Here is a 23,766-nt window from a genome sequence, read left to right as displayed (position 1 = left end):
TTTTTTTTTTTTTTCTTTTTTTTTTTTTTTTTTTTTTTTTTTTTGCTATTGTTCAGGTACAGCAAAATCACCAGATTGGGTGCTTGCTGCCATTGGAAAGACAGCTTGTTTTATGGCCCCTAGGAGAGGAGGGGACCTGCTGTGCCACACAGGGGCCACACGGGGAAGCGCGAGCACCAGTCAGGAGGTGGAGGGAGAAGGGGCAGCCAGGACCAGAGCCTTTCCTGGGGCTCCCAGGGGAAGCAGCAGGTGAGGCAGGGCGAGCAGGCTGAGGGTTGGCTGGTTGGAATAATTGCAATGGGCTTTGGGACGCATAGGGACTGTCCCTAGTGTCCCTGGCTCTGGGGTGAGGAAGGCAGTAACTATTTGCCTGGAGTGTAGGAGCCCCATGGTGGAGGCAGTTTGGGGTGTGGACTCTGGATTGGCTGGTTTGGGGAAAGACGGTCCTTTACCATCTCTAGGAATCGTCTGGTCCTGGGAGGAGCGGTCCCTCCAGGGTCAGTGAGGCCGCCAAGATGTTACCCATACAGAAACAGAGATTCAGGAAACAGAAATCGTGATGAATACACCCACACTGTCGTCACACGCCCTTGGGGCTTAAACCCCTGGGCTGGAGCCTGTCACGCCAGCAGCTAGCTGGGCTTCTGTTTTCCTGCTTACAGCACAAACGCCCAGCCTGCAAGGTCCCACCGGGTCCAGATGCTCCAGACCTCGGCATCCCCAGTGCTCTCCGCCCCTGGCCCCCACCGCTGTGCGCCCCTCCCCATCGTCAAACTCAGCAACCTCCACATTGCTTCATTCCGACAAGATGACTCACTTAGTAGGACTCCAAGAGAGTATGCGATTTCTCTCTGGTATTTGCAATTTCTTCCTGATGCTTTGCCTATTTCATTAAAAGAATAGCAAAAAAAGGATATATATTAAAAAAAAAACCCTACAGAATGACTCAACCATCTTAATATTGGCTTTTAATTTATTGTGTCCATTTTAAGAACTTCTTAGGAATGACCTTTTATTCAGCAATTTCTTCAATTCCCTCTGATTTTCCTCCAGTTCTCATCTAAATAAAGGCAATAACTTATGTTTTAAAGACGACGCGTATATTAAATATCCCTTGTTAAAATTACTTTCTACCTATGGACGTGTGCACGGGAGAGTGTCTACAATGATGTTTGCCAAATATTAATATGGCTTGTCTTTTTGGATCTCATAACAGAAAAATACACTCTCCATGTTTGCCTACCGAGCATGGAGCATTTCTGTAAAAACAAAAGTCCCTCCTGCTTCGTCCTGGGCGCAGCTCAGTGGAGAGCAGAGCAGGTGATGTGTGCTCTGAGCACCAACTGTGCCCAACCTAGGGCTTCGAAGACTCTGTTCAGCCGCCCCAACAGCCCTTGGGTCAGACTTTGCAGCTGACCCGGGTGAGACCCTGCAGGTGGGTCAAGGAGACACGAGAGGTGGGGGCAGGGGGGCAGACCATCATGTGAACCCAAGTGTGATGAACTCTTGTCTTGCCAGTTGAAGAAAGAACCCAGGGCCCTGGGCTGGGCTGGTGGCCCTGCTGGCTGACCCAGCTCGTGGGCAGGCGGTGGGGACCGGGCTGGCAGCAAGGACGTGCCCGACTGGTGGGGCGGGGTGGGCCCTGCGTGCTGCATTCTAGATGGCTGCAGCCGGCTTGTTCTAATTCTCAGAAGCCGCTTTCAAGCCCAGCACCTGCTCGCTGCAGGGTCTGATTACCCCGGCTCCGCTCGCTGACACTAACCTGATTTGGGTGGCGCTGCAGGGCCCTAATCACATTTGTGCAGGGAGAGGGAGGGGGGGAAGGTGCCGGTGCCCTATCTCTGAGAGCTTGTGGCGCATCTGCTGTCCAGACCCAGGTCCCCTTCCTCCCCTTCTGAAGGCAGAGCTGCCCCTCCTGCCTTCCTTGCCACGGCTCTGATGAGCACCTCTCGGGCACTGCCCTCTGTCTGTGACATGAGCCTATTAGGTCGGCTCTCGGGGCGGCAAACCACCTCGGGGAAGAGAAGGGGACTGTTACAACCCCATGCACGTCTGGGGAGGGGCCGAGATTCATGTTTCCTGGTTCAAACTTGGCAAATGGGTCCTTCGCTTTCTGCAGAGGGTCTGGGTTTTGAGATGCCTGCAACTCCTTTATGAGGATAATGGAGGCTATGGGTTCGCATCTCGGAATTAGGCATTTGGTGTTAGGCAGAACTATAACCACTAGATACATAGTTTCAACGGAGCAGGTAGGAAGTATGTCCAAGGTCAAGCTGCTGCCCTCCTGGGTATGGTCTGGCCTCTCTCTCTGGCTTCAGAGGACCCTGGCTGAGGGACCCATGTAGGGTAAAAAACCCATTGCATGTCCTTAAACCTCCTGTGACCTCTCCTGTCTCTGTACCTTTGTCGTACTCTGTTCTTCAACCAGAAAGTCTCTGAGCCCATGAGCGCTGCCTGTGTATCCTCTGGGACACAGCTTACGCATTATCCCTTAGCCAAAGCCTTCACAGATCCTGCAGAGTGCTAATCACACCCTCTGCTCCATGTGTGTGCACAGTGCTCACCAAATAGTGCAAAGACCGGGAAACCCGTGTCTTCCCACCAGGAACCATCCCACGAGGAAAGAGACCGCGTCCTCACAGGTTTAAGGGCCGGTGCACACACGTGCATGAACTCTCAGCCTTCCCTGGGCTCTGACACACAGGACTGGCCCATGCCTGTGGCTTCTGTCAGAATGCCGCACGTGCCCTCAAACATTTGTTGCAATCTTGGCCTCTAGGGCAACATTTGGGAAGACTTGGCCCAGTCTTCCCAAACAAAAGTGTGGTTTGTTCCCCCTGATGTGAGGGGGTTTTCTCTGCAACACTTGCACCTGTCCGTCTTTACTGAGCACGTGGATACACTTCAGGCTCATTTCTGCACAGCCAGCATTACTGCCCTCTCCTCCCCTTTCCCACCTACAGATGAATCCATTCCCACATTCCTCATTGCAACAGGAGCCCAGTGGAATCCGAATTCCACCCCTGGCCACTCCAGAAAATCTTACGGAAGTCCCAAGTTGCCTCCCCTTAGCAAAACACGCAAGGCATCCAGGCTTCAGGACGCGTGCCTACTGGCTGCGTGGCCCCAGCTTTCTGGTGTGGCTCCTGTACCACCTCTCCTCTTCCTCTCTCCCCACACACTTCATCTGTTGGTGTTCTCTCCTGGGGCCTCTCCCCAGACCCCCAAGCAGTCTGCGGGGTCTGCCTGTGCGTTCCTAGCGATGTCAGGACCCCCCAAACTCAGATGGGACCCACTCCTGTGTCTGGATCAGACCTCCCCTCCCAGGTGAATTCAGCTGTCTTGGGGCATCCCTATTTAGACGTGCAAACCTTCATCTCCTGCAAGAATAAGCTCAGCACTGTCTCTCCCATACCTTGCTGCTCCCGTTTCTGGGCTCTCTGGATCTCCGAGCTCGGGGGTGGACGGGGGACCATCAGAGTTCAGGAAGTGCTCCTGAGCTATGCTCTCACTTTCTGTTTTGTTGGCCATCAGTTCCGTCGTGAATGCCTCTTAACTCAGTCCCTTCTTTCCATAACCATTGCCATCATCATCCTCCACCAATCGCCAGACTGTTTCACGTCCTGCTTCTTGTCTTGCCTCCCATGCACCTGTCGGCCACACTCATCATCTGCCAGTGATTATTAACATTAATCATGTTTTCCGCCACATGCAATGAATAGCTTTTACCTCCCAAAGATGCTCCTGTGGGCCAAGCCTGATTTCGATGGAACTCCATTTTTCAGATAAGGAATGTTCTACGGTAAGTCACGATCCCTGCCAATGTTGGTGGTTAATTGCTAATGACCACTGGTCATGGTTGAAGGATCAACAAGACAAGCAGTGAGAAGGACATCCACAAACCACCCCGCCACCCCCCCAGTGATGGCACTCAAGTGTGCCCTGTTATTTTCATAGGGTAACGTTGAACTGGTGCACAAAGAAGACTGTCACCCGGTTTTCAGTGGACAGACCCCCAGAGTCATGCTTAACCCCTGAGCTCTGCGCGCCAGGCTTCACAGCCCCACCCGTGCCCCTCAGTTGCCAGCAGGGTGTTGGAAAATGCAAACCATATTGTGTCTCTCTTCCATTTAAAACTCCATTCCTGACCACAAATTACCCTCAGGACGAAGCCCATCTTCCTCATGCTGGTCCCTTCATGACCTCCTCCTCACGACCTCAATCTTCTACATCCCTCCATTCACCCACACTCCAGGCACTCTCGAAGCTTCTAAGACCCATTGGCTCTCTCCCTGCCCTTCTGTGAGCAGCAGCACAACATGGCCTGTGCGTCAGAAGCCTTAGGATCACATCATGGTGCACCTGCCAACTTCATGGCCGTAGCAAGTTCTGAGCCTCTGAGCACTTCAGGTCCCTGGGATACAATCCCTTCTCATTGCTATTTCTGTCCCCACAGAGTGCTTTGCCCAAACAGCCCCGCTACCCCCTTCCTCGGCATGCATCCCTTACTCTTTCCAGATTGTGGCTCCTGCGGCAACTCTTCCCTGATGTCTGCATTCCCGTCATGGGAACTGCTGTACCATAGATCACACTGCACCTGCTGAACATGACTGTCTAAACAATAAGATCCTGGAGGGCTTGCTGGCCTGGCATGCATCAGGTGCTCAATAAATGTTTGCCAGGTGAATGAATGGCTAAGCAAATGAACCTGTAACCATTGCATACCCCATCATGAAAAGTTTGGAAATAGAACAAGTGGAGGTATCTGGCACCTGCTGCTAAGTCACGAATTTGTCCACCATTTGCATGAAAGCCCGCTACAAGGATCATAAAATGTAGTCAGTGTAGATGCCTCCTGACTACATATATAAAATGTCCCGACAAAGCCTTTGGCTAGTCTGAAATGCCTGCCAATCATGCTTCATTTCAAAGTTCTCGCTGACTCGCAGGCACAGAGCAGTGGCCATCGTGAAATTCTTTGCTGCCTTCTGAAATCCCACCACTGAATCATGAGCTCATGCTTTGATCGCCTTTCCTTTGTGTAGAGGCATGAATACTTGATGAATATGTATGTGTTTTCAATATGACATTCTATAAAAAATACTTAAATAAAGACAATAAATTTACTTCCTAAGGATTCCTGAGGGAAGACCACAAAAGTGTACACTTTATAAAATAATATGGAAAGAAGAGATGAAATTCACTCTCTCTCCCTCTCTCTCTCATCCCTAAAACTGTCTACATCATTGTATTATTTATGCATATATTTGGATTTCCATCTCAAAGATGAAGGAAAAAAACACTAAGAGATGTTAGAGCTTTGACTTTGGTAAGGAGACATCCCAGGTGAGGAGCATCAGATCTTCCTAGACCCTGTTTTTCTGTATTGCGGTTATAAGACACAAAGAACTTATTGTTATAAAGTTGGGTACATATTTAACTTTAATTAAAATATAAATTCTAATGTAAAAGAAAGCTTACGTTCTAATGAAGGAGCACATAATTTAGCAAGTCAAATGTGTATCTGAGTTAGGTGAGCTGCTCTAACAAATTCATCAAATCCAAGGATGCGACTCCCTGAAATTTCTGACGTACAGCGGTTGGTCGGGTGAAGACCTGGGGTTACAACCAGCAACTGAAGTGGGACAGTCTTGTAGGACTGAGCCCTTCACCTGTGGGGTCTAGTGCTGCTTCTAGGTAGACAGTATCAGAACTGAGTTAATTGCTTGGTGGTGCAGGAAAATCCCATGTCAGAAACAGGTGCATCTTAATGTCCTTAGATAGGTACATCCAGACAATGGAATACTATTCAGTGGCATATATATATATATATATATATACCTCTCTTATTTTATTTTATTTTTTAGAGAGCTATGGGGCACCTGGGTGGCTTACTTGGTTAGGCGTCTAACTTGGTTTCATCAGGTCATGATCTCATGGGTCACGGCATCGAACCCTGCATCAGGCTCTACACTCAGTGGGGATCTGTTTGGATATTCTCTCTCCTTCTACCCAATGCCCTGTTCTTTCTCTCTCAAATCAATAAGTCAGTTTTTAGAGAAAGAGACAGACAGACAGACAGACAGAGAGCTATAACGACCCTAAAAGAAAAAGAAGAATCTTACATGTGTAACACTGAGTGAAAGAAGCCAATCCGAAAAGGTTACATACTGTATGACTCTACGACTTTTAGGAAAAAACCAAAACTATAGAGACAGTAAAAAGATTAGTCATTGCCAGAGGTTGGGTGGGAGAGAGGGAGGGATGACTAGGTCGACTACAAGGTTTTTTCACATCAGGGAAGTTACTCGGTATGACGTTGAAATGGTATATGCGCGCCATTAGACATTTGTCAAAACCCATCAAAAGAACAGCATGAAGAGTGAACCCTAATGTAAATGATGGAGTTTCAGAATAATAACGTATTGGTACTGGTGTGTTAATTATAACAACTGGATCACAGTAACAGGAGACGGCAATCACAGGAGAAACTAGGGGGTGAGGAGTATCTGGGAACTCTCCGTACTGTCTGCTCATTTCTCTTTACACCTACAACAACTACAAATAGTTGATTAATTAAAAGAAATCAGTCCATCCATCCGATCAAAAATGTGCAAAGGATATGAAGACCCATTTCGCTGACAAAGATATATGGCTGGCAAAAAACCCATTGAAAGAAGTTCGACATCATTAGTCCTCAGGGAAATGCAAATGAAGATATCTCTACTCTTCTATCAAAACACCTAAAATTTACAAATAGAGTACCGAATGCTGAGGGGGATGGAAAGAGCCTGAATTTCTCATTTCTTGCTGGTGAGAATGGAAACTGGCTCAGCCACTCTGGAAACAGTTTGACAGTTTCTTGAAAAAGTAAGTATACAGCTAGCGAATGATGCTCAATTGCGTGCTGGGGAATTCATCCCAGAAAAAGGAAAATGTAGTTTTACCCAAACACCTGTATGTGAATGGTCAGGGAAGCTTTATTTTTTATTTGTGTTGTTTCGGAATCTTTATTTATAATAACCCGAACGTGGAAATGTCTGTAAGGTCATCAGTAGGTAAACAGTTACTTGGGCTGGGGTACAGAGACTGTGGCGTCAAATTCCTGCAGTGCAGCCATAGAAAGAGCCAACGCTGGATACACGCAGCACTTTGGGTAGATCTCTGGGGGTCTCCCGTGCTGAGTGACGTGATGGACTGTGTCCCTGTGTGTATAGAACATGCTCAGAATGGGGACAGTGTAGAGAAAGAAAACAGAATCATGGTTTCCAGGTGTCAGGGTGGTAGGGGATGAGGAAGGCGTGAGTGTGTGCCAGGAGGTGGGTGGGGGAACTTTGTGGCAATGGAGAAGTCCCGCATCAGGATTGCAGGGTGGGGAGTGACGTGAATCACACATGTGACAAATGACATGAGGTCCCAATGTCAGCGTCCCAGTTCTGTTGTTGCACTGTAGACTATGGAAGCTGCAGCAAGTGGGGGATACGCGGGTGAAGGCACAAGACGTCTCCATGTACTATTTTTTGTGGTGTTTTTTTCTAAACCTACAAGTGTTCAAAATAATAACTTAAAATGTTTCAGTATTTTAAACTAAGAACATGACATATTCATTTATCAGCTGGACATAACGAAACAAAGAAGCGGCAAATTGTAAATAGGTTAGAGTGTGGGGATTTAGGAATGGCTGGAAGATATACGGAACAGCATGAGAGGTGGTCGGCACTCAGTGGGAAGATGGAACACGTGTGCTCAGAGTCCCAGAATGGGGGGAAAGAACGGGCAGAAGCAAATCTGGAAACACAATAGGTAAGAATTTCCCCAAAGTGGGGCACCTGGGGGACTCAGTCAGTTAAGTGTCTGACTCTTGATTTCGGCTCAGGTCACTATCTCAGAGTCACGACATGGAGCCCGTCATCAGGCGCCACACTTAGTGGGAGTCTGCTTGAGATTCCCTCTCCCTCTGCCCCTCCCCTTGCTTGCATGTGTGCACACACATGGCCTCTTTCAAATAAATAAATATATCTTAAAAAAAAAAAAAAAGGAACGTCCCCAAACTGAGGATTTCCCCAAAGAGATGACAAATCATAGATTCTGGAAATTCTGTGAAACCCAGTGAGAATCAGCACAAAGAAACAGTCAATTTGCCTCCAAGTAAAACTGCCTAGACACAAAGACAAAAAGCAAATGGTACAAGCAGCCAGAGGGAAAAAGCTACATTGCCTCACTAGGTGCCTAAAAGCCACTGTGACACTGACCACCCATGTTCCATGGGCTTATGTATTTCCTCTGCCAAAAGAAAAAACCATCCACCCTGAAACTCTAAACCCAGCAAAAATACCCTTCGAAAGCGAAGGCAAAGTAAAGACATTTTCAGAAAAACAAAAACAGAGACAACTTACCGAAGTGTGAAATTCTCACGATAGTTTTTCAGACAGAAAAAGAAATGATCCCAGATGAAAATAAGAAAATGCAGGAAAGAAAGATCAATGGAAAAAGAAATATGAGATTTATATAAGTAAATATCAGCTGTATAGAATAATGCCATCTCACAGGATTTAAATATATGTAGAATTAAAATGTATGACAATAACCACACAAACGGTGAGGGGAGGCATAATAATAAGATAAAGCTAGTAAGCTAAAATGAAGAAAGCAGAATAATATAAAACATATAAACATATAAAACAATAATATAAAACATTTGATAGTCTAAGACAAGAAACCCTAGAAAAACCATCATATGAGAGGCCGGCAAGATGGAAAATAAATAGTAAGATTGCAAATGCTCATTGAAATGTATCAAAATTTCCCTTAGGTAAATGGAGAAAAGCAAGAAAAATGTCATGTTGGATTTATAAACAAATGAAAAAACAACAACCACCCAGCAAAAAAGACTGGCTGCCCCCAAGAGAAATGAGTATGAGAAGAGACCTATAGGCTGGAAAGGAAACAATGTATCCCGGCAGCACTGACTACTAAAACTTCAAAGTATGTGAAATAAACCCCTCCAGACACAAAAGAAGCCCGTTGGCATGTCTACACCCACAGCTGAGATGATCCCTTGCCTCTGTCAAGAGCCGATCCGCACAGCTTTGGTTATTAGAAGATGGAAATTGATTTTGCATTCTCGCTTTCTTGGGATTGAATGGGGAACTAACTGTTTTTGTATTTTGTCTGTTTTCCCACTGGGATGTCACCTTTTTGCTTATTGAGATGTGAGCCTTCTTTTGAGATTTACTTTATATTATATACTCTGTTTCCTGCCAGCATTTTCCTTTTCTATTTTGTTTATGAGTTTTGTGGGGGCTTTTAAGAGATTTTATTTATTTATTTGACACAGAGAGACGGGGAGAGCACAAGCAGGGGGAGCAGCAGGCAGAGGGAGTAGCAGACTCCCTGCCGAGCAAGGAGATGGATGCGGGACTCAACCCCAAGACCCTGAAATCACAGCCTGAGCCGAAGGCAAGCACATAACCGACGGAGCCACCCAGGTGTCCCATGAGTTTTGAAGTTTTTATGAAATGAAATCCTTCCATCATTTCCTGTGGTCTATCCCATTGCTTTCATTCTTCAAATCTGCAAGAGTGGGTTTTATTATATTTATTTTTCCCTATGCGGGGTAGTCTAATGAGTCTTAGAAGATTGACAGTATGGGTTCAAAAATATTTATCTCTTTGAAACAGAATCCTTTCAAACTCTCCTGAAATTGTACATGGGAATTTTAAAGGTAGTCTTTCTTTCTAACTAGAATGTCCTTCCTTCCAAATCTTTATTTATTTGACAAATACTTAGGGAGTGTCTGCTAAGTATCAGGCAGGTTCCAGGAGCTGGGATAACGAGCTGATTACACAGACGCTCCCTTCACATAGCTTGCAGGCTGGTGGGAAGAAGGAGGCAAGAAACAAACATACCAATAAATACGGCTGTTGTGCAACACAGAGAAATGAAGCAGGACAGGGTGACTAAGGTGACTCTGGCCCAGCCTTGATCACAACCAGATACCTGCCTTCGCCATCGGCTTCTCCCACAAGCTACATCTGAATCTTCTTGATCCTTCTATAGGGTAATTATTTGGTGATGCTCCTGCTTCCCCCAGCAACTCCATAAATCAGGATTCAATTTTGTATAAAATTATACCCTCCATGCCCTCCCCAGTCACAAGTTAGATTTTCAACGAGGTCTAGTTCATCTGAACGGACAGAAACAATTTTTTTGGAGGGAAAAAAGTTTGTCTCAAAGATTAAACCTTAAATTTAAAAAAAAAAAAAAACAGTGGACAGGAGTAATATAAAAGTCTATAAAAGTCTATAAGTAGACGTAAAAGTCTACCAAACCTAGATTGCTCTAACAGCTGGGAAACACTCGGATACCTAGAAGGGTTCGGGAGGGATATGAGCGTCTTGAAGTGCCATGTAGAGCTTCCATTTCTTTTTAAGGTTTATTTTTTATTTTAGAAGGGGCTGGGCAGAGGGAGAGAGAATTTGAAGCAGAACCCTCACCCACTGCAGAGCCCAACCCAGGCTCGATCCCAGGACCCTGAGACCATGACCTGAGCCAAAATCAAGAGTTGGACGCTCACGGGGCGCCTGAGTGGCTCAGATGGTTGAGCATCTGCCTTCAGCTCAGGTCACGATCTCAGGTTCCTGGGACCGAGCCCCGCATGGAGCCCCACATTGAGTCCCACAGCAGGCTCTTTGCTCGGCGGGAAGACTATTTCTCCCTCTCCTTTTCCCTCTCCTTCTGCTGTTGCCCAGCTTGTGCTCTCTCTCTCTCTATCTCAAATAAATAAATAAAATATTAAAAAAAAATAAAAAGAGTCAGGCAGGTAACCAACAGAACCACCTAGGCACCCTTACTGTGAAAAGCTTCTAACGCCTGGCTCCCTCCCCAAAAATTCTGGTGAAAGTTGCTGGGGCAGGGCCTGGGCATCAATGTATTTTCAACACCACTGGGTACGTCCGGCGTGTGGCCCAGCCAGGCTGAACACCATGAGGCTAGTGCCAAGGTCATTCTTAATTGTCGTGACATGCGACACATCAGCCCCAGGCATTGGACGTGGCCATGGCCACATGCAGGATGACAACTCCCATGTCCAGCTGCTGTAAGTTGTAACACCAAGTATCTCTTCCCTTCCTTGATAAATGCCTGTCTGTGCACAGATGGGCAGAAACCTGGTGCTGTTTGCTAGTTCGATATTTTACCGATAACGAGTCACTGCTTGTTTGCAACACATCCCTTGCCGACGACGTGTCTTAGTGTCCACTCAGAATCCTGATCTAGGCGGCAAGGCCTTCTGGGTTTTATTTTTAATTTGGTGCATGGGTCCATCCTTCACTCCTCAGGACAGAGCATCCTACCATGGCACGGGGAGGTGGGGGGTTGGGCAGTGTGTCAAGGGGCGATCACAGGATGTCACTTTTGACAGGAGCAGAAACAAGACCTCTTGGCTTATTAGGATGCTCTGGGCTGAGCATCCGCTTCCGTCTTTCTGGGATTAGGTGGGTGGAGGGAGAAATGAATGGAGTGTTGCTCCAGCCTCCCTCAAGGAGGAGCCGGCTGGCCACACAAGTACACGCAGACTGGGACAAGCACTCAGGGCCCTGCCTAGGCCCAGGCGGGGCTTGGAGACTCCCGGGGGGCCATACCCGACATGCCTGGTTGACTTACAAAGAAAGGGATCAGGCCCTCCGCCTTGTCTCTCTCCAGGACCTCCTGCAGGGCGGAAGCCCGCATGGCAAACTTGCCATCTGAAGGGATCACTTTTAGTTTCACGCCTCCAATTAATCCGGCTCTTTCCACCGACGAGTGCGCCTGGAAAGAAGGCAGCAGAGTTAGAGTCTTGCATGCACGTGCGTGCCGTGCATGGGGCCGTGAACCCCCCGCTCTGCAGAGAGCTCCCTGTGCGACAGGCCCCCACCACTCCCCTGCACCTCATTCCTGCTGTGGTCTTGGGTCCTGTGGAATCTCGCTTTTCAGATTAGTGAGCAAACAGCGAGAGCTTGCAAAGCCCACCCTGAAATAGAGTACGCAAACCCGGTTCCTATCTGGGGGGCTCCGCTCACCATGAGGCCTGGGGTTGCTTCGGGGCCACACTCAGAAAGGAAGCCAACGACAGGGCACCATTGTGGGATGGTGGATCCACTGTGTCTCGAGGATTCCAGGAAGGCCAGTTCTTACCCTCTTACGAGGGCGCCCCTCTCTGCCTTGGGGCTCCTACCACCGCTGTCTCCTACCTAGCTCTGTCCTGGGGTCTGGATCTCGTTGTGGCTCCCAATGGCCAACAGGAGGCTCAGGATCCCAAGCCCTCTGGGCGCTCGCCCGTGACCCTGGCGTGTTAACCCCCCCGTGGACCTGCATGACCTCCTGTCCACACTGACAGAACACCAAACACCCACGTCAAACACAGCTGCTGTGGAAATGTCGGGAAGGTCGCATGGTTTTGTTTGGATCAGATTGGACACAAAATAAAGATTCTGATCATAGAGGCTCAATGGGGTTTTGGGCCAACATGCTCGACTGACCCCTCACCTGATCCGATGAGTAGGCCACTAGCTTCTCCATGATGGCGCCCTGCGTCAGCCCTGGGGAGGTGGCCTGGAGGCGGCGTACCACCTTGGTCCGAGCGGCCAGCAAGGCCATCAGCGTGGCCTCGCTGGCGCTTCCCTGGATTGAAGAAAATGTGGAAATGAGCTTTGAGGGGCAGCGAAGGAATCAATATCAGAACTGTGGGGAGTCATTAGCGTCCCTCTTTTTCTTTTCTTTTTTTTTTTTTTTAAAGATTTTTATTTATTTATTTGAAAAAGAATGAGAAAGAGAAAGAGAGGGCCATGGGGTGGGGAGCATCAGAGGGAGAAGCAGACACCCCACTGAGTAGGGAGTCTGATGTGGGACTCGATCCCAGGACCCAGGGATCCTGAACTGAGTCGAAGACAGGCGCTTAACCAACTGAGCCACCCAGGCATCCCTAGTGTCCCTCTTTTTCTTAAAAGATGAATGTGAAGCCGCAAAACTGATTCCCCTTCACATAGGAAAAAATCGGAACCCCTGGGACTGCCATTTAGTGTTAGGATTCCTTCTAAGAGAATCGCTCTAAAAAGAGAGAGGGAGCACAAGCAGGGGAGCAGCAGGAAGAGGGAGAGGGAGAAGCAGGCTCCCCGCTGAGCAGGGAGCAGGACGTGGGGCTTGATCCCAGGACCCTGGCATCATGACCTGAGCCATAGGCAGAGGCCTTTGGCATTGCTTTGTCTGTTTTGCATAACCCCTCAGCCAGCACCTCTGGGCACTTAGCTTGGAGCACGTGCTGCCCTTCCAAGCAGGGGGCAGGGGTCCCCACATGTACAGCCTTGTCCCCCTTTCCCACGGCTCACAATCGCCACATCTTTAGTAAATCCTAGGAGAAATCCAGGAGCTAAACAGTTTAACATTAGAAAGGAAAAAAAAGAAAGAGAATGTAGATTTTTGTCGAGTATGAGAGATTTGTAAGCTTTCAAGGTTCTGCAGAGAAATATACAAAGGCACCTGGCATGCCGTTTCCCAGGGAGTCCTCCCAGTGTGGCCTGGAGGAGGAGAGCAGGACCAGCATCGCTGCCCAGCTCTGTGCTTATCACTACTTGGACAGAAACATCTGCATTTGTTTGTAAAATGACGTGCATTTGCCGGGAGACTCAGAAGCTCGCAGTCAGCAGACTCACACAACTAATGTCAACACCTTAACTCTAGCAAAGCACTAGGGAGTGCTACAGTCTTCAGGGCACTTGGGGGCTCAGTTGCTGCATGTCTGCCTTTGGCTCAGGTCATGATCCCAGGGTCCTGGGATCGAGCCCCACATCAGGCTCCTTGCTCGGCCGGAAGCCTGCTTCTCCCTCTCCCACTCCCCCTGCTTGTTCCCTCTCTTGATGTCTATCTCTGTCAAATAAATAAATTTTTTTAATAAATAAAATTTTTAAAAACAATGACAACAACAACAAAAAAGAATGCTACAACCTTCGACAACCTGGGAGTGGGTAAAAGAGGACTTGGCTTCTGCACCCGCCATGCCTTCCCATGTCATTTGCACAATAACTGTCTTTAAATTCTGTCATCATCAGGTAGGAAATGGATGCCCGGCAAAAAGGGAACTAACCTGGTCCAAGTGAGCAACTAGCAAGTGGCAGGGGTAGAAGTGAGCCCAAGCTGCCCTTCCAGGAGGGGGGGGGGGTCCCCACATGTATAGCCTTGTCCCCCTTTCCCACTGGTGATGACCACCATCTTAAGTAAATCCTAGAAGAAACCCAGGAACTGAACAGTATTAACATTAGAAAGGAAGAAATAAAAGAAGGTAGATTTTTGCCATGTATGAGAGATTTGTAAGATTTTAGGGTTTTTGCAGAGAAATATACAAGAAAATCATTAGGTCACCCCCTCCCCCATTAAGGTTTTCTCTTCCTTTCCCTTCATTGATCCTGATTTCCTCTTCCATTTTATCATTTCGATGCTTTCACTCATTCTTTTAAGTCAACGCATATCCTTCGGGAGACGGGTGAAGTGTGAACATATTTAGGTTTACTCAGAGTTTTGAAGCTCAAACGCATGGGCTCGAGTCCACAGGATATCCTCTCTTGATCTGGCCTGTGAGGTGGGTTTTGCATTTCTTCAGGCCATCTTTGTAGAAGTGGTGTTAGAAGAAAAGTTTCCAGACGTGGTTAAAGAAACAGGGCTGGCAAGGCTAGGTGGGCCTCACAGGGAATCCGAGCTCCCTGAGGGCAGGCACTGGGCCTCCCACTCCAGGGGCCTGGGCTTCCTCCTGAGCCCGGCAATGTGTGCGTCCTGGACCCACTGGCTCACTCCTTCTCATCGGAAGTGAACCATGAGAAGCTTCCTGAAAGACGCAGCTTCTCCGTGCTGTGCTGAATTATCTATCTGCCTTGTTCTGCCCCCAACACCCACGCGGGACTGCAGCCCCCCCCACCTTCCACCCTCTGCCTGAGGCCTTGACCCCCAAAGGTCTGCTCTCCCCTGATACACTTGCTAATGAAAGGCTTTGGATGGCCATGCTGATTCGCTCTGGGGTTTGCCTCTGGGCTCTGTCCGGGTGCTGAAACATAACCCCCCCCCCCCCCCCCCCCACCCTTCACGCAGCCAAAAGTGATTGAACACATACAATGGCCCAAGGAAGGAATGAAATTCTCATCGGAGTCTCTAGAGCTCAGAGGCTCCCCAGCAGCCCACAGGCTCAGCCCTAGAACAGGAATCAGGCAGATTTCCTGTCTCCAGCCCTAGAACAGGAATCAGGCAGATTTTCGGTCCTTTGTGGGAAGGCCAGCTTTGCCAGGGATGGGGGAGTAGGGCGTCTGTTCCAGAGTGAGCCTGCATAATGACATCTTAGCTTTCACTGCAGCAGACAAAGGTTGCCACGCAAGCAGGAGGAAATGCTGGTGACAAGTGACTCAGGGGCCAGAACCGCCCTTTCCGCCTCTGAGTGTTTTCAAGTGTCACCCCACACGAGGCGAGCAATTGGCTTTTCTTCCACAAGAGCTTTCAAACCCAATTAAGAGACCGTTTTCCGGGCAGGTTCGTCCAGCTCAGAGGATGATTTGCCATTTGACTCTGTCGCCTGTCACTGTGCTGACGTCTAGAAGCTATGACAACAGCCCGGAGGGGCACGGCGTCCCCCACAGCTCCGGCCCCATGGCTGTCACCAAGCTGTGCTGTCTGGGGCCTGACAGACTGCAGACAATCAGCCTGGTCAGCTGGGAAGGTGGGCTTCCGGCTGCAAACAGGGATGGTCGCCTGTGTTCTTCAGCAAAACTGGGGGAATTGGGATTTGACGCCAGGGGCCGAAAGATGCCAGGATGATCCCAAACGATGCTGGGGTTGCCGGTATCTCTGCAAAATGACATTGTCTTTAAAGTAAAGAAAATTGCAAGATAGAACCTCTGGATACTCGAACCCAAGCAAGGAGTCAGGGCTGAGCTGGTGGAATTTGTGGTCACCTGCCTCTAGTTAGCTCATGCTCTGGGCACGATATGCCCCCTTTCTTGGCTCTATGTCCTTCAGCTAGGAGAAAACTTCTTGATAATGCAGCCAACCCTCATAAGTATTTGCAGGTTGAATGAGGGTCGCATAAAGCAGCAGGAATAAGCCTAGCCCAGAGAAGGCATTCAGTAAAAAGTCACTGTCGGTATAAAGGGCACACCTGAGATTACGGGGTATTTGTAAGATTTTTGAGAAGCATCAAATTAGAAGAATCATCCCAGACTTGCAAGTGGAGAACCTTCCACATCTGTGGTCAGAGGGAGACGTGACCGTGAGAGAGGGGCCGGATATATAGAATGCTGTGGGCTTTGGAGATGGAGGAGGGGCCATGGTCCAGCACTGTGGGAAGCTTCCAGAAACTGGAAAAGATAAGGAACTATTCTCGCCTGGAGCCCCCGGGTGTCAGACACCTGGCCTACAATGTTGTAAAAGGATAGTTTTGTGCTGTTTCTTTTTTAAAAATTCTATTTATTTGTTAGAGAGACAGAGGGAGAGCACAAGCAGGGGAGCAGCAGAGGGAGAAGCAGACTCCTCACTGAGCAGGGAGCACAAGGCAGGGCTCAATCCCAAGACCCTAAGATCATGACCTGAACTGAAGGCAGACGCTTAACTGACTGAGCCACCCAAGTGTCCCAGGTCTGTGCTGTTTTAAGCCACCAAAATTTGTGACAGCAACAACAGAAAACAGACACATGGAGGTCAGAAGCCCTGGTCTGGACCTGCTCCCTACTTGACTTTGGCCGCACCAGGCAGGTGATCGCACACAAAGGCACCCGGGCTTCAGAGTTTTCATTGGCCGGTGGGCAGAGTTACAGCTGCCTTAACGGATTCTCCAAACCTTTAAACTCAACGGTGCTCACCCGATTTCATTATCATATACTTGATCCCAGAAAAATGATGCCAAGCCAGATAGTGGGTCCACCAGAGCCCATCGTCCATGCTGGGAAGTGAAAAGAGCACAAAGCCCACGTCTCCTTGGTGGCATTTGTCCTGAGCCTCCCAGGGGGAAAGACGTGCACCGTCCCTGGTGCCTGACTTGTCCCTGACACGCCCTGGGACGTCGTCGCTGTCACCAGCACACGTCCAGTGAAGAGAATGGATGACATGGGGTGTAGAGAAGGTGGCCACGTCAGATGACCCTGGTTCTCATTGATACAGCACTTTCAAGAAGCCTTGGAATGACTCGGTCACAGCTGCACTCACCGCTCAGAGGACGGTGATCGGGGGGTGGCGGTCACAGCCCTGTGGTCAGACAGATGTGGGCTGAGAGCCCAGCTCTAGAACTTACCAGCGGGAGGTGGCTGGTGGGCTGGGCCCTTCACAGCTCTGAGCCTCAGGCCCCTTGTCTGTCAAGTGAGGTGAAAAAGGCCCCTAATTCCTAGCCTTTTATAGAATTAAATGAATTAAAGCTTGGAAATCACTCAGGAGCGGCTTTGATCTGCGGAGCCGGGGGGCGGGAGAGGTGGACAGCCCCGGGACCCAACCCAGGTCCAGAGGCTTCCTAACTGCTTGTTTTCCAGAAGGTCCCATAGAAGCTCAAGTGGCTCTTTTTTCCCACTTGCCACCGCGGCCCTGGCGTGGAGCCGCCCGTGGGTCCCGGGAAGTTGGGCACCCCTTCCCTGCTGCGTTACCTGGATCACTCCACCCCCTTCTCCCACTTGTCCAGCCAAAAATGCCTCTGGCAGCTTCAGCATCTTCCCCAGCCAGTCCATCATCACCGTCTCCAGCTCTGTGCACGCCGGACTTGCAGCCTAGCGGGGCAGGAGGACAGGGATCAGCCGCCTGTCAGCTTGTCATAAACAGGTACCCTCTGTCACTTAGAATCTCCGTGTCAGTTTCCCAAAAGGCCCCCGCCTGGGGGGGTTTAATGTGGTGGCATGGTCTCCCATCTGGGGGTCCCAGGGAGAGACTTCAACAGAGACTGCCCCCCACCAACTGGGCACAGCAGCAGGACTCCTCCCTCGGGCAGCTCTCAAAGCAATACGGGGGGCCCCTCTGGGCACATGCTGTGCAGAGAGCTTAGCACATGTGACATCCCTCTCCTCTCTCACCCTCAGAGAACTGAGGAACCCACAGTGACCAGATCCCAGATCTGCCCCAGAAGGGACAGTGACCTCCCTGTCCCCCACCCACAGACTTGGGTCCCAGGGACACCTTCGTCTCCCCCCTCTTCTCTGCCACACATCTCTAGACACTGGTGTCAAAACAACGGGCCAGGTCTTGCAGGATTTGGGGAGCAACAGGAGAGTTTACTCTTCCACTGAACCCCAGATTAAAATCTCCCAGTTCCAGATGCTGTTCAAATGTCTGAAATGAGCTGAAAGGACTTTCAGACAAGTGCTCTTTGACTAAGACTCGTGGGGGATGGCCAGGAAGGAAGGTTCAGGCCAGAATAACCCCTTTGGACTGGGCTGTTCTCCACCAGCACCACGTGCAACCCCATCTAGCCATCCGTGTATACACAGAAGGATCTAGAAAGACGCACTGGTGGATTCTCCTCCAGTCACAAGGGAGTGCAGTGAGGATGCATCTGGGAGGTGGGTTCCAGGTGGCCCGAGTCCCCTGGGAGCTCCCCAGGTCAGGCCACTGACCTCAGCTTTTATGAGCTGGAGATGTTCTGCCATCTTGGACACTCCTCTGTCATTGCACAGGGGAGACGGCAGGTTGGCCTTCGTCCCCCACCCAGGGGTGCACACCAGCTTGTGACGCGTGGCTGGGAAGTGAGGCAGAACGTTCTGCCTGCTAGTGTGCCCCAGGGGAGGGTCCTACCCCATCCCAGTCAAGGTCAGCTCTGGGCGTGGGAAGTGCACTCACGGTTAGGAACTCATGTCTTGGCCAGAGGAGCCAAGGGGCAGCCCACCCAGGCTCCAGAGGAATCAGAGTGTCCTCAGAAAGCACGTGTACCATGGGATAGATGCTGAGTCACAGGGACAGGAGGGACAGGATGGCTCTGGGCTAGCAGGGCTAATGAAATCTGCCATAGTAGCTTATGAAAGAAAGTGTCCTTCAGAAGGGGTGTTCATCAGAGACACAGGGAGGTGACCAAGGCCACCCGGTCCATGCTCATGCTGCTTTGGGTACCTGGCAGAGAGCAATTCAGAGACCCACAGCAGGGAGCCAGGGATGACCCTCCCCCAACCCTTCCTGGGCAGCTGACTTGGTCCCCCAGGAAGTCTGGTCTGAAGAGCCAGCAAGTCAGGTGGGGGTGGGGGGCAAGGAGATGCTAACATGTCCTTCCCCTGCCGTGGGTCCTGGGTCAGCACGAGTCAGCACCCACGAGTACGCTCAGCTCCGAGGCACCAGGCACTCTGGTGGCACTCTGGACGCAAGAGGCCCTGGGATCCCTGATGCTGTCGGCCGGCCACTTTGCTTCTGAGTGCTCTGCATTTAGGGAGGAGGGAATCCTTCCTGCAGCACCGGACCTGGAAGCAGGGAGCCGGAAGGAGGAGCCGAGCCCGCCCGCTCCTCTGACATTTTATCTCCAGATAAGGTGGTGCTGGGACTGCTGGCATGGGGAGCGGGAGCTGGCCCCATTTCCAGAGCCACCTGCCCCGCATGGCTCCACACGCTGATGGGCAGGGGCCTCTCCAGGTTGCCAACAGATGGAATGAGCCCTGGGCAGCTGCAGGGTATACACAGATCCTCTGGAATGCTTGGCAGGAATGCAGATTCCCAGGCATGGGCTGCAGAACTTCCAAGGCCTTGGTTGTGATTTCAATTCATACCAAGTACCTCAAAAAAAAGTGCTGCATGCAGAATTGGGCTTTCTTTTCCTAGAAAGGAGACTTTATCTCGTTCTATTTCCCTGAATTCCAAATTCCCTCACGAGACACTCTCTCCAAGGCTGAGACCCTCTCCGTCCCCGCAGGTGCCACAGCTACCTGCTCAGGTCCTATGGGCCCAGGAGCCCTGTCCCCACGGCAGCATGTCCCACCCTTGCCAGAATCCCCCAGGATCCCCCCTGCCGAGCTCACCCAGGAGAAGCCGATGCAGCCGATGGCCCCACACAGTATGTCGGCAAGCAGGGCTGGGTACGAGTTGGCTGTGGGGAAGTAGGCGAAGAAGTAGGGGCTGTGCCAGTGGGTCACCTGTGTGCAGACATCAAGGTATGAGGGAGCCCCGCCCTGCGTGAGGAGGACCCGGGGCCCTCCGTTGGCCCTCATGGCAGGTGAGGTCTCCCAGAAGCTGCCCTGTATTTTAAGTTCTGGTTAGGTGCCCCCATCAGAGAATGAACAGAAACGGAAACCCCATCTCTCCAGGTAGAAGCCTGGCTTTCCTAAAACTGCTCTAAAAAAGTAAAATCCGTATTAGAGAAAAAACCAAGCCTGATTTCACAGACTGTTCAGCTGGTTTTCCTGCCATGGACTCACTCTCCTATGCAAGGCATCCCCTCGAGCAACTGCAACTCCGTCATCCCCCATATCCCTCCTCTCCTCTGTCTCCAGCCTGGGTGGGGGTCCCAGGCTGTGGCAGCAGTGGGGCCACACCGGGGTGTTGGGGGGAGTGAGGGGCCAGGAGCCCAGCCAGCCCACTGGGGGTGGGAGGATCTAGGACTGGGAACGCGGGACTGGCTAGGAATATCTCAGAGTCTGGGAGGAAGATGGAGGAGGGGAGAAAGTGGGGAGAGGAGGGGCAGTGCCTGCTTGTTTTATTTGTTCTTGCTGTTGACCAGCCTGTCAGGTGGGGAACAGAATAAATAAAGCCTTTAAGACACCTTCCACCCCGAGAGGTGGAGGGGTTCTGCCAACGCTCCTCGTTTTCTTAGTCTGGAGAAAAATGCAAATAATTCTTCTTTCATAAACTAGTTACTGATTGTCTTTTGGACCCCATGTGGCCCAAAAGACCACTCTGGTTGTGAAGGCAACTCACTGGGAGCTCTCCGAGAACTGAGAGTAGTCCTGGGGACTTAAGACAAGTCCTGCTGCCACCACAGTCACCCGCACCCCAGGCTGAGGTCAGGGACACTCCTCGGGAGGACCAGGCACTAGCATGGATCCTCCCGAAGCACAGAGTGGGTGGAGGGATGGACACGTATCGCAGAAAACTGGGGAGGACCAGGGCATTCAGCCTGGGGTGGGTTCAGGTATGGCCAACAACTTGTGGGGACTAAGAAGGAGGGAAGAATGGTCTGGAGACAGCTAGAAGCTCAGCACAGTCCCAGCGTGGGCAGCTCAGGCAAGAGAGGCTGCCAGTGGACCTGAGGGGGCATAGGAAATGCCAGGCGCAGTGACCAGGGCTGGTGAGATACTTTCAGGGGCCCAGAAAATATTTTAATTTCTTTGAAGAATCAGGAGAAAGAAGTAAACATTCAGGTCCAGGGGACAAAATGAATCTAATGCTAATGTTTTCATGTTCATGACAATGCCTTCACAAATTACAAATTCCCGTATTTCTACGGGAAGGAAGGAAGTGGTCCCTTCACCCTGTCCCTTCCCTGCTTGCCCTGACACCTGGCAAAGGACAACTGGGGATCTGTGCCTTTGCTTTCACTCTCAACTGAAGCTCACACCACGCTCCAGATGGATACTCCTACGTTCACTCCTCATACCTGCAGACAGGAGCCCTGAGTGGTCACCTACTGTCCCCGCAACCCACACAGGGACCCAGGGACTCAGGACAGTGCATGTACCAGTGCAGCTGGGACACTGCTGAATGCCCCCTTCTCACTCCTCCAGAAATCTCCAAATTCCATTGTCTCCCACATTCCCCGTCATGGAACATGCTTGTGCCCCCAAATTTCTGTGTTGAAGCCCTAACTCACACTGTAATGACATTAGGAGTGGGACCTTTGGGGGCCCTGGCAAGGAGGAGAGGGATGCCCAGAAGTGGCTGTCGGCAAGCCAGGCTGAGAATCCTCACAGGAACCAAATCCGCAGGCACATTGATCTCGCATTCCCAATCTCAGGATTATGAGAAGCAAATAAATGTCTGTGGTCCAAGCCACCCAGCCTGGAGTGTTTTGCCACACCCCCTGCCTGACATTTAACCATATCTCCCCTGGAGGGGCTTAGTGCCTTAGTGCGGGCGACTCAGAGTGTTTGCACAACCTCAAAGGCGAGAACAGGAATCCCGTGCTTCGCTCCAAGCACAAATGTCAAGGGAAACCCCTGGGAGGTGGAAAGTGAGCAGCTGGTCTGAAAGAGGCACTCGGGTCAGGAGGAGCAGCCCTGCCCCAGGTCAGTGGCCCTGTGACTCAGTGGCTTCAGATAAAGAGGTCTGCCTCCATGGACAGAATTTGCACAGAAGCAGGTGCACGCCCCGCCCCCTCCCATTCTCAAGTAAAATAAATAATGTCTTCCAGGCATGCAATTTGCCTTGCTGAACACAAGAATGTTAGGAAGGTGCTTGCTCTATTTTGAGCAAGGAACTTACTTGAAACAAGCCATCAGGGCTGGAAACGAAGTTCCTATGAGGGCTCACGCACGTACCCAGGGCTCAGAGCAGGGCCCGACCTGGGAATCTATGGGGAAAAGCATACTCACTGCCCTGGACGCCCGCACAATCCGGGGCACAGTCCTAGCTCCATCGCTTACTAGCTGTGTGACCTCAGGCTGATCACCTAGCCTCTCTGGGCTTCCGCTGGCTCACCAGCAAGGTGGCTGTGAGGACAGGTAGCATGACACGTGACGTGCCTGATGCCCAGTAGGTGCCACCTTAATGCTAGCCCTTCCGTTTCGCAGCCTGGGGTCCAGACTTACCCCTGGCATGATTATCTTCTCGACATCTTTGAGGATATCCTCAAACATGTCGGGCTCCTCAGGGGCAGAGGTGGGGATCAGGGGCCGCAAGTAGCCGGGCTTCACGTCGGGGTAGACCTGGCGCCCCTCGATGCCGTCCAAGTAGTCAGCCACGAAATCCACCATCTCCTTCCCTCTCCTTCGGAATTCACCTGAGTTCATGGTGGTCGGTCTTTTGCAGAGGCAGAACCTTCACAGCGAGAGAAAATAAATCGGTTAGCAACTATGACGATCTTCCAACTGGACCGGGGCAGTTCCCAGAGAGCTGACTGCTCAGACAGCCTGATCGGTGATGGAAACACCCAGAACCCAGGTGGGAGCACTTCCCTCCAAGTCTGGATGGGTGGAAACACCACTGGTTTTGGACACACAACCAAATGCTCATCCTACCATTGGCCGGCTATGCTCGTCTTATCATCTGCACCAGTGAACGGGGCTCGAAGCACTCACCTCTCGTCCTGGTCCATTCCAACCCCCATGACAAGCACCAACCAAGTCCCACCCTGTTCCCCCATAGCCATCAGACAGACAGGTAAGTGTAACCCTCTGAGCCTCTGTGCCCACGTGAGAGTTGAAGGTGACAAAGCCGATTCCTCAGGAAGGTGGGGAGGTGAACTCACACGGTGCGTGTCAGGCACTCAAGCCAGAGCCCTGGGTACGTAACCTCCCGTCAGCTTGTGTCTGCTTCCTTTTGATCCCATCCCACCTGGGACCACATTCCTGCATGCAACCTGCTTCCCAGACCCAGCCTTTCCCTTTCTCATGGCATCAGGAAGACACAGGTGGTGCCCTGAATACACGGGGCAGTTAGGTTCCATAAAGTCTCCATGGACACCACACTGCCCCCAGGGGAAAGGCAGGGTGAGGATCCTGAATCTCTGGTCACAAATAGGTCAACCAATCAGTACATAATATTGTTGTATTTTTTAAAGATGCTTTATTTGATATTCATTGATTAAGACTGGACTCATGGCCAATTGCACTCTAACTCATGCCAGGGAGCTTCCCTAACACATGT

General features: G+C 50.6%; 1 protein-coding gene across 2 annotated transcripts in view; it reads right to left on the bottom strand.

The window, feature by feature from the left end:
- Positions 1 to 23,766, bottom strand: part of DDC (dopa decarboxylase) — a 77,603-nt gene that overhangs the window by 33,375 nt on the left and 20,462 nt on the right. For both annotated transcript variants that reach the window (XM_032874998.1, XM_032874997.1), the window contains 5 exons: positions 22,710 to 22,938; positions 19,986 to 20,099; positions 17,643 to 17,762; positions 12,526 to 12,660; positions 11,665 to 11,808 (listed from right to left, as the gene is read on the bottom strand). In XM_032874998.1, the coding sequence (XP_032730889.1) occupies positions 11,665 to 11,808; positions 12,526 to 12,660; positions 17,643 to 17,762; positions 19,986 to 20,099; positions 22,710 to 22,910 (714 nt within the window). In that variant the 5' untranslated portion in view covers positions 22,911 to 22,938. The remainder of the gene's footprint in view (positions 1 to 11,664; positions 11,809 to 12,525; positions 12,661 to 17,642; positions 17,763 to 19,985; positions 20,100 to 22,709; positions 22,939 to 23,766) is intronic.

The sequence above is a fragment of the Lontra canadensis genome, unplaced genomic scaffold, assembly GCF_010015895.1.
Source record: "Lontra canadensis isolate GAN:19392208 unplaced genomic scaffold, GSC_riverotter_1.0 scaffold54, whole genome shotgun sequence".
NCBI classification, from domain to species: domain Eukaryota; kingdom Metazoa; phylum Chordata; class Mammalia; order Carnivora; family Mustelidae; genus Lontra; species Lontra canadensis.
This window is presented reverse-complemented; position numbering and strand designations above follow the sequence as displayed.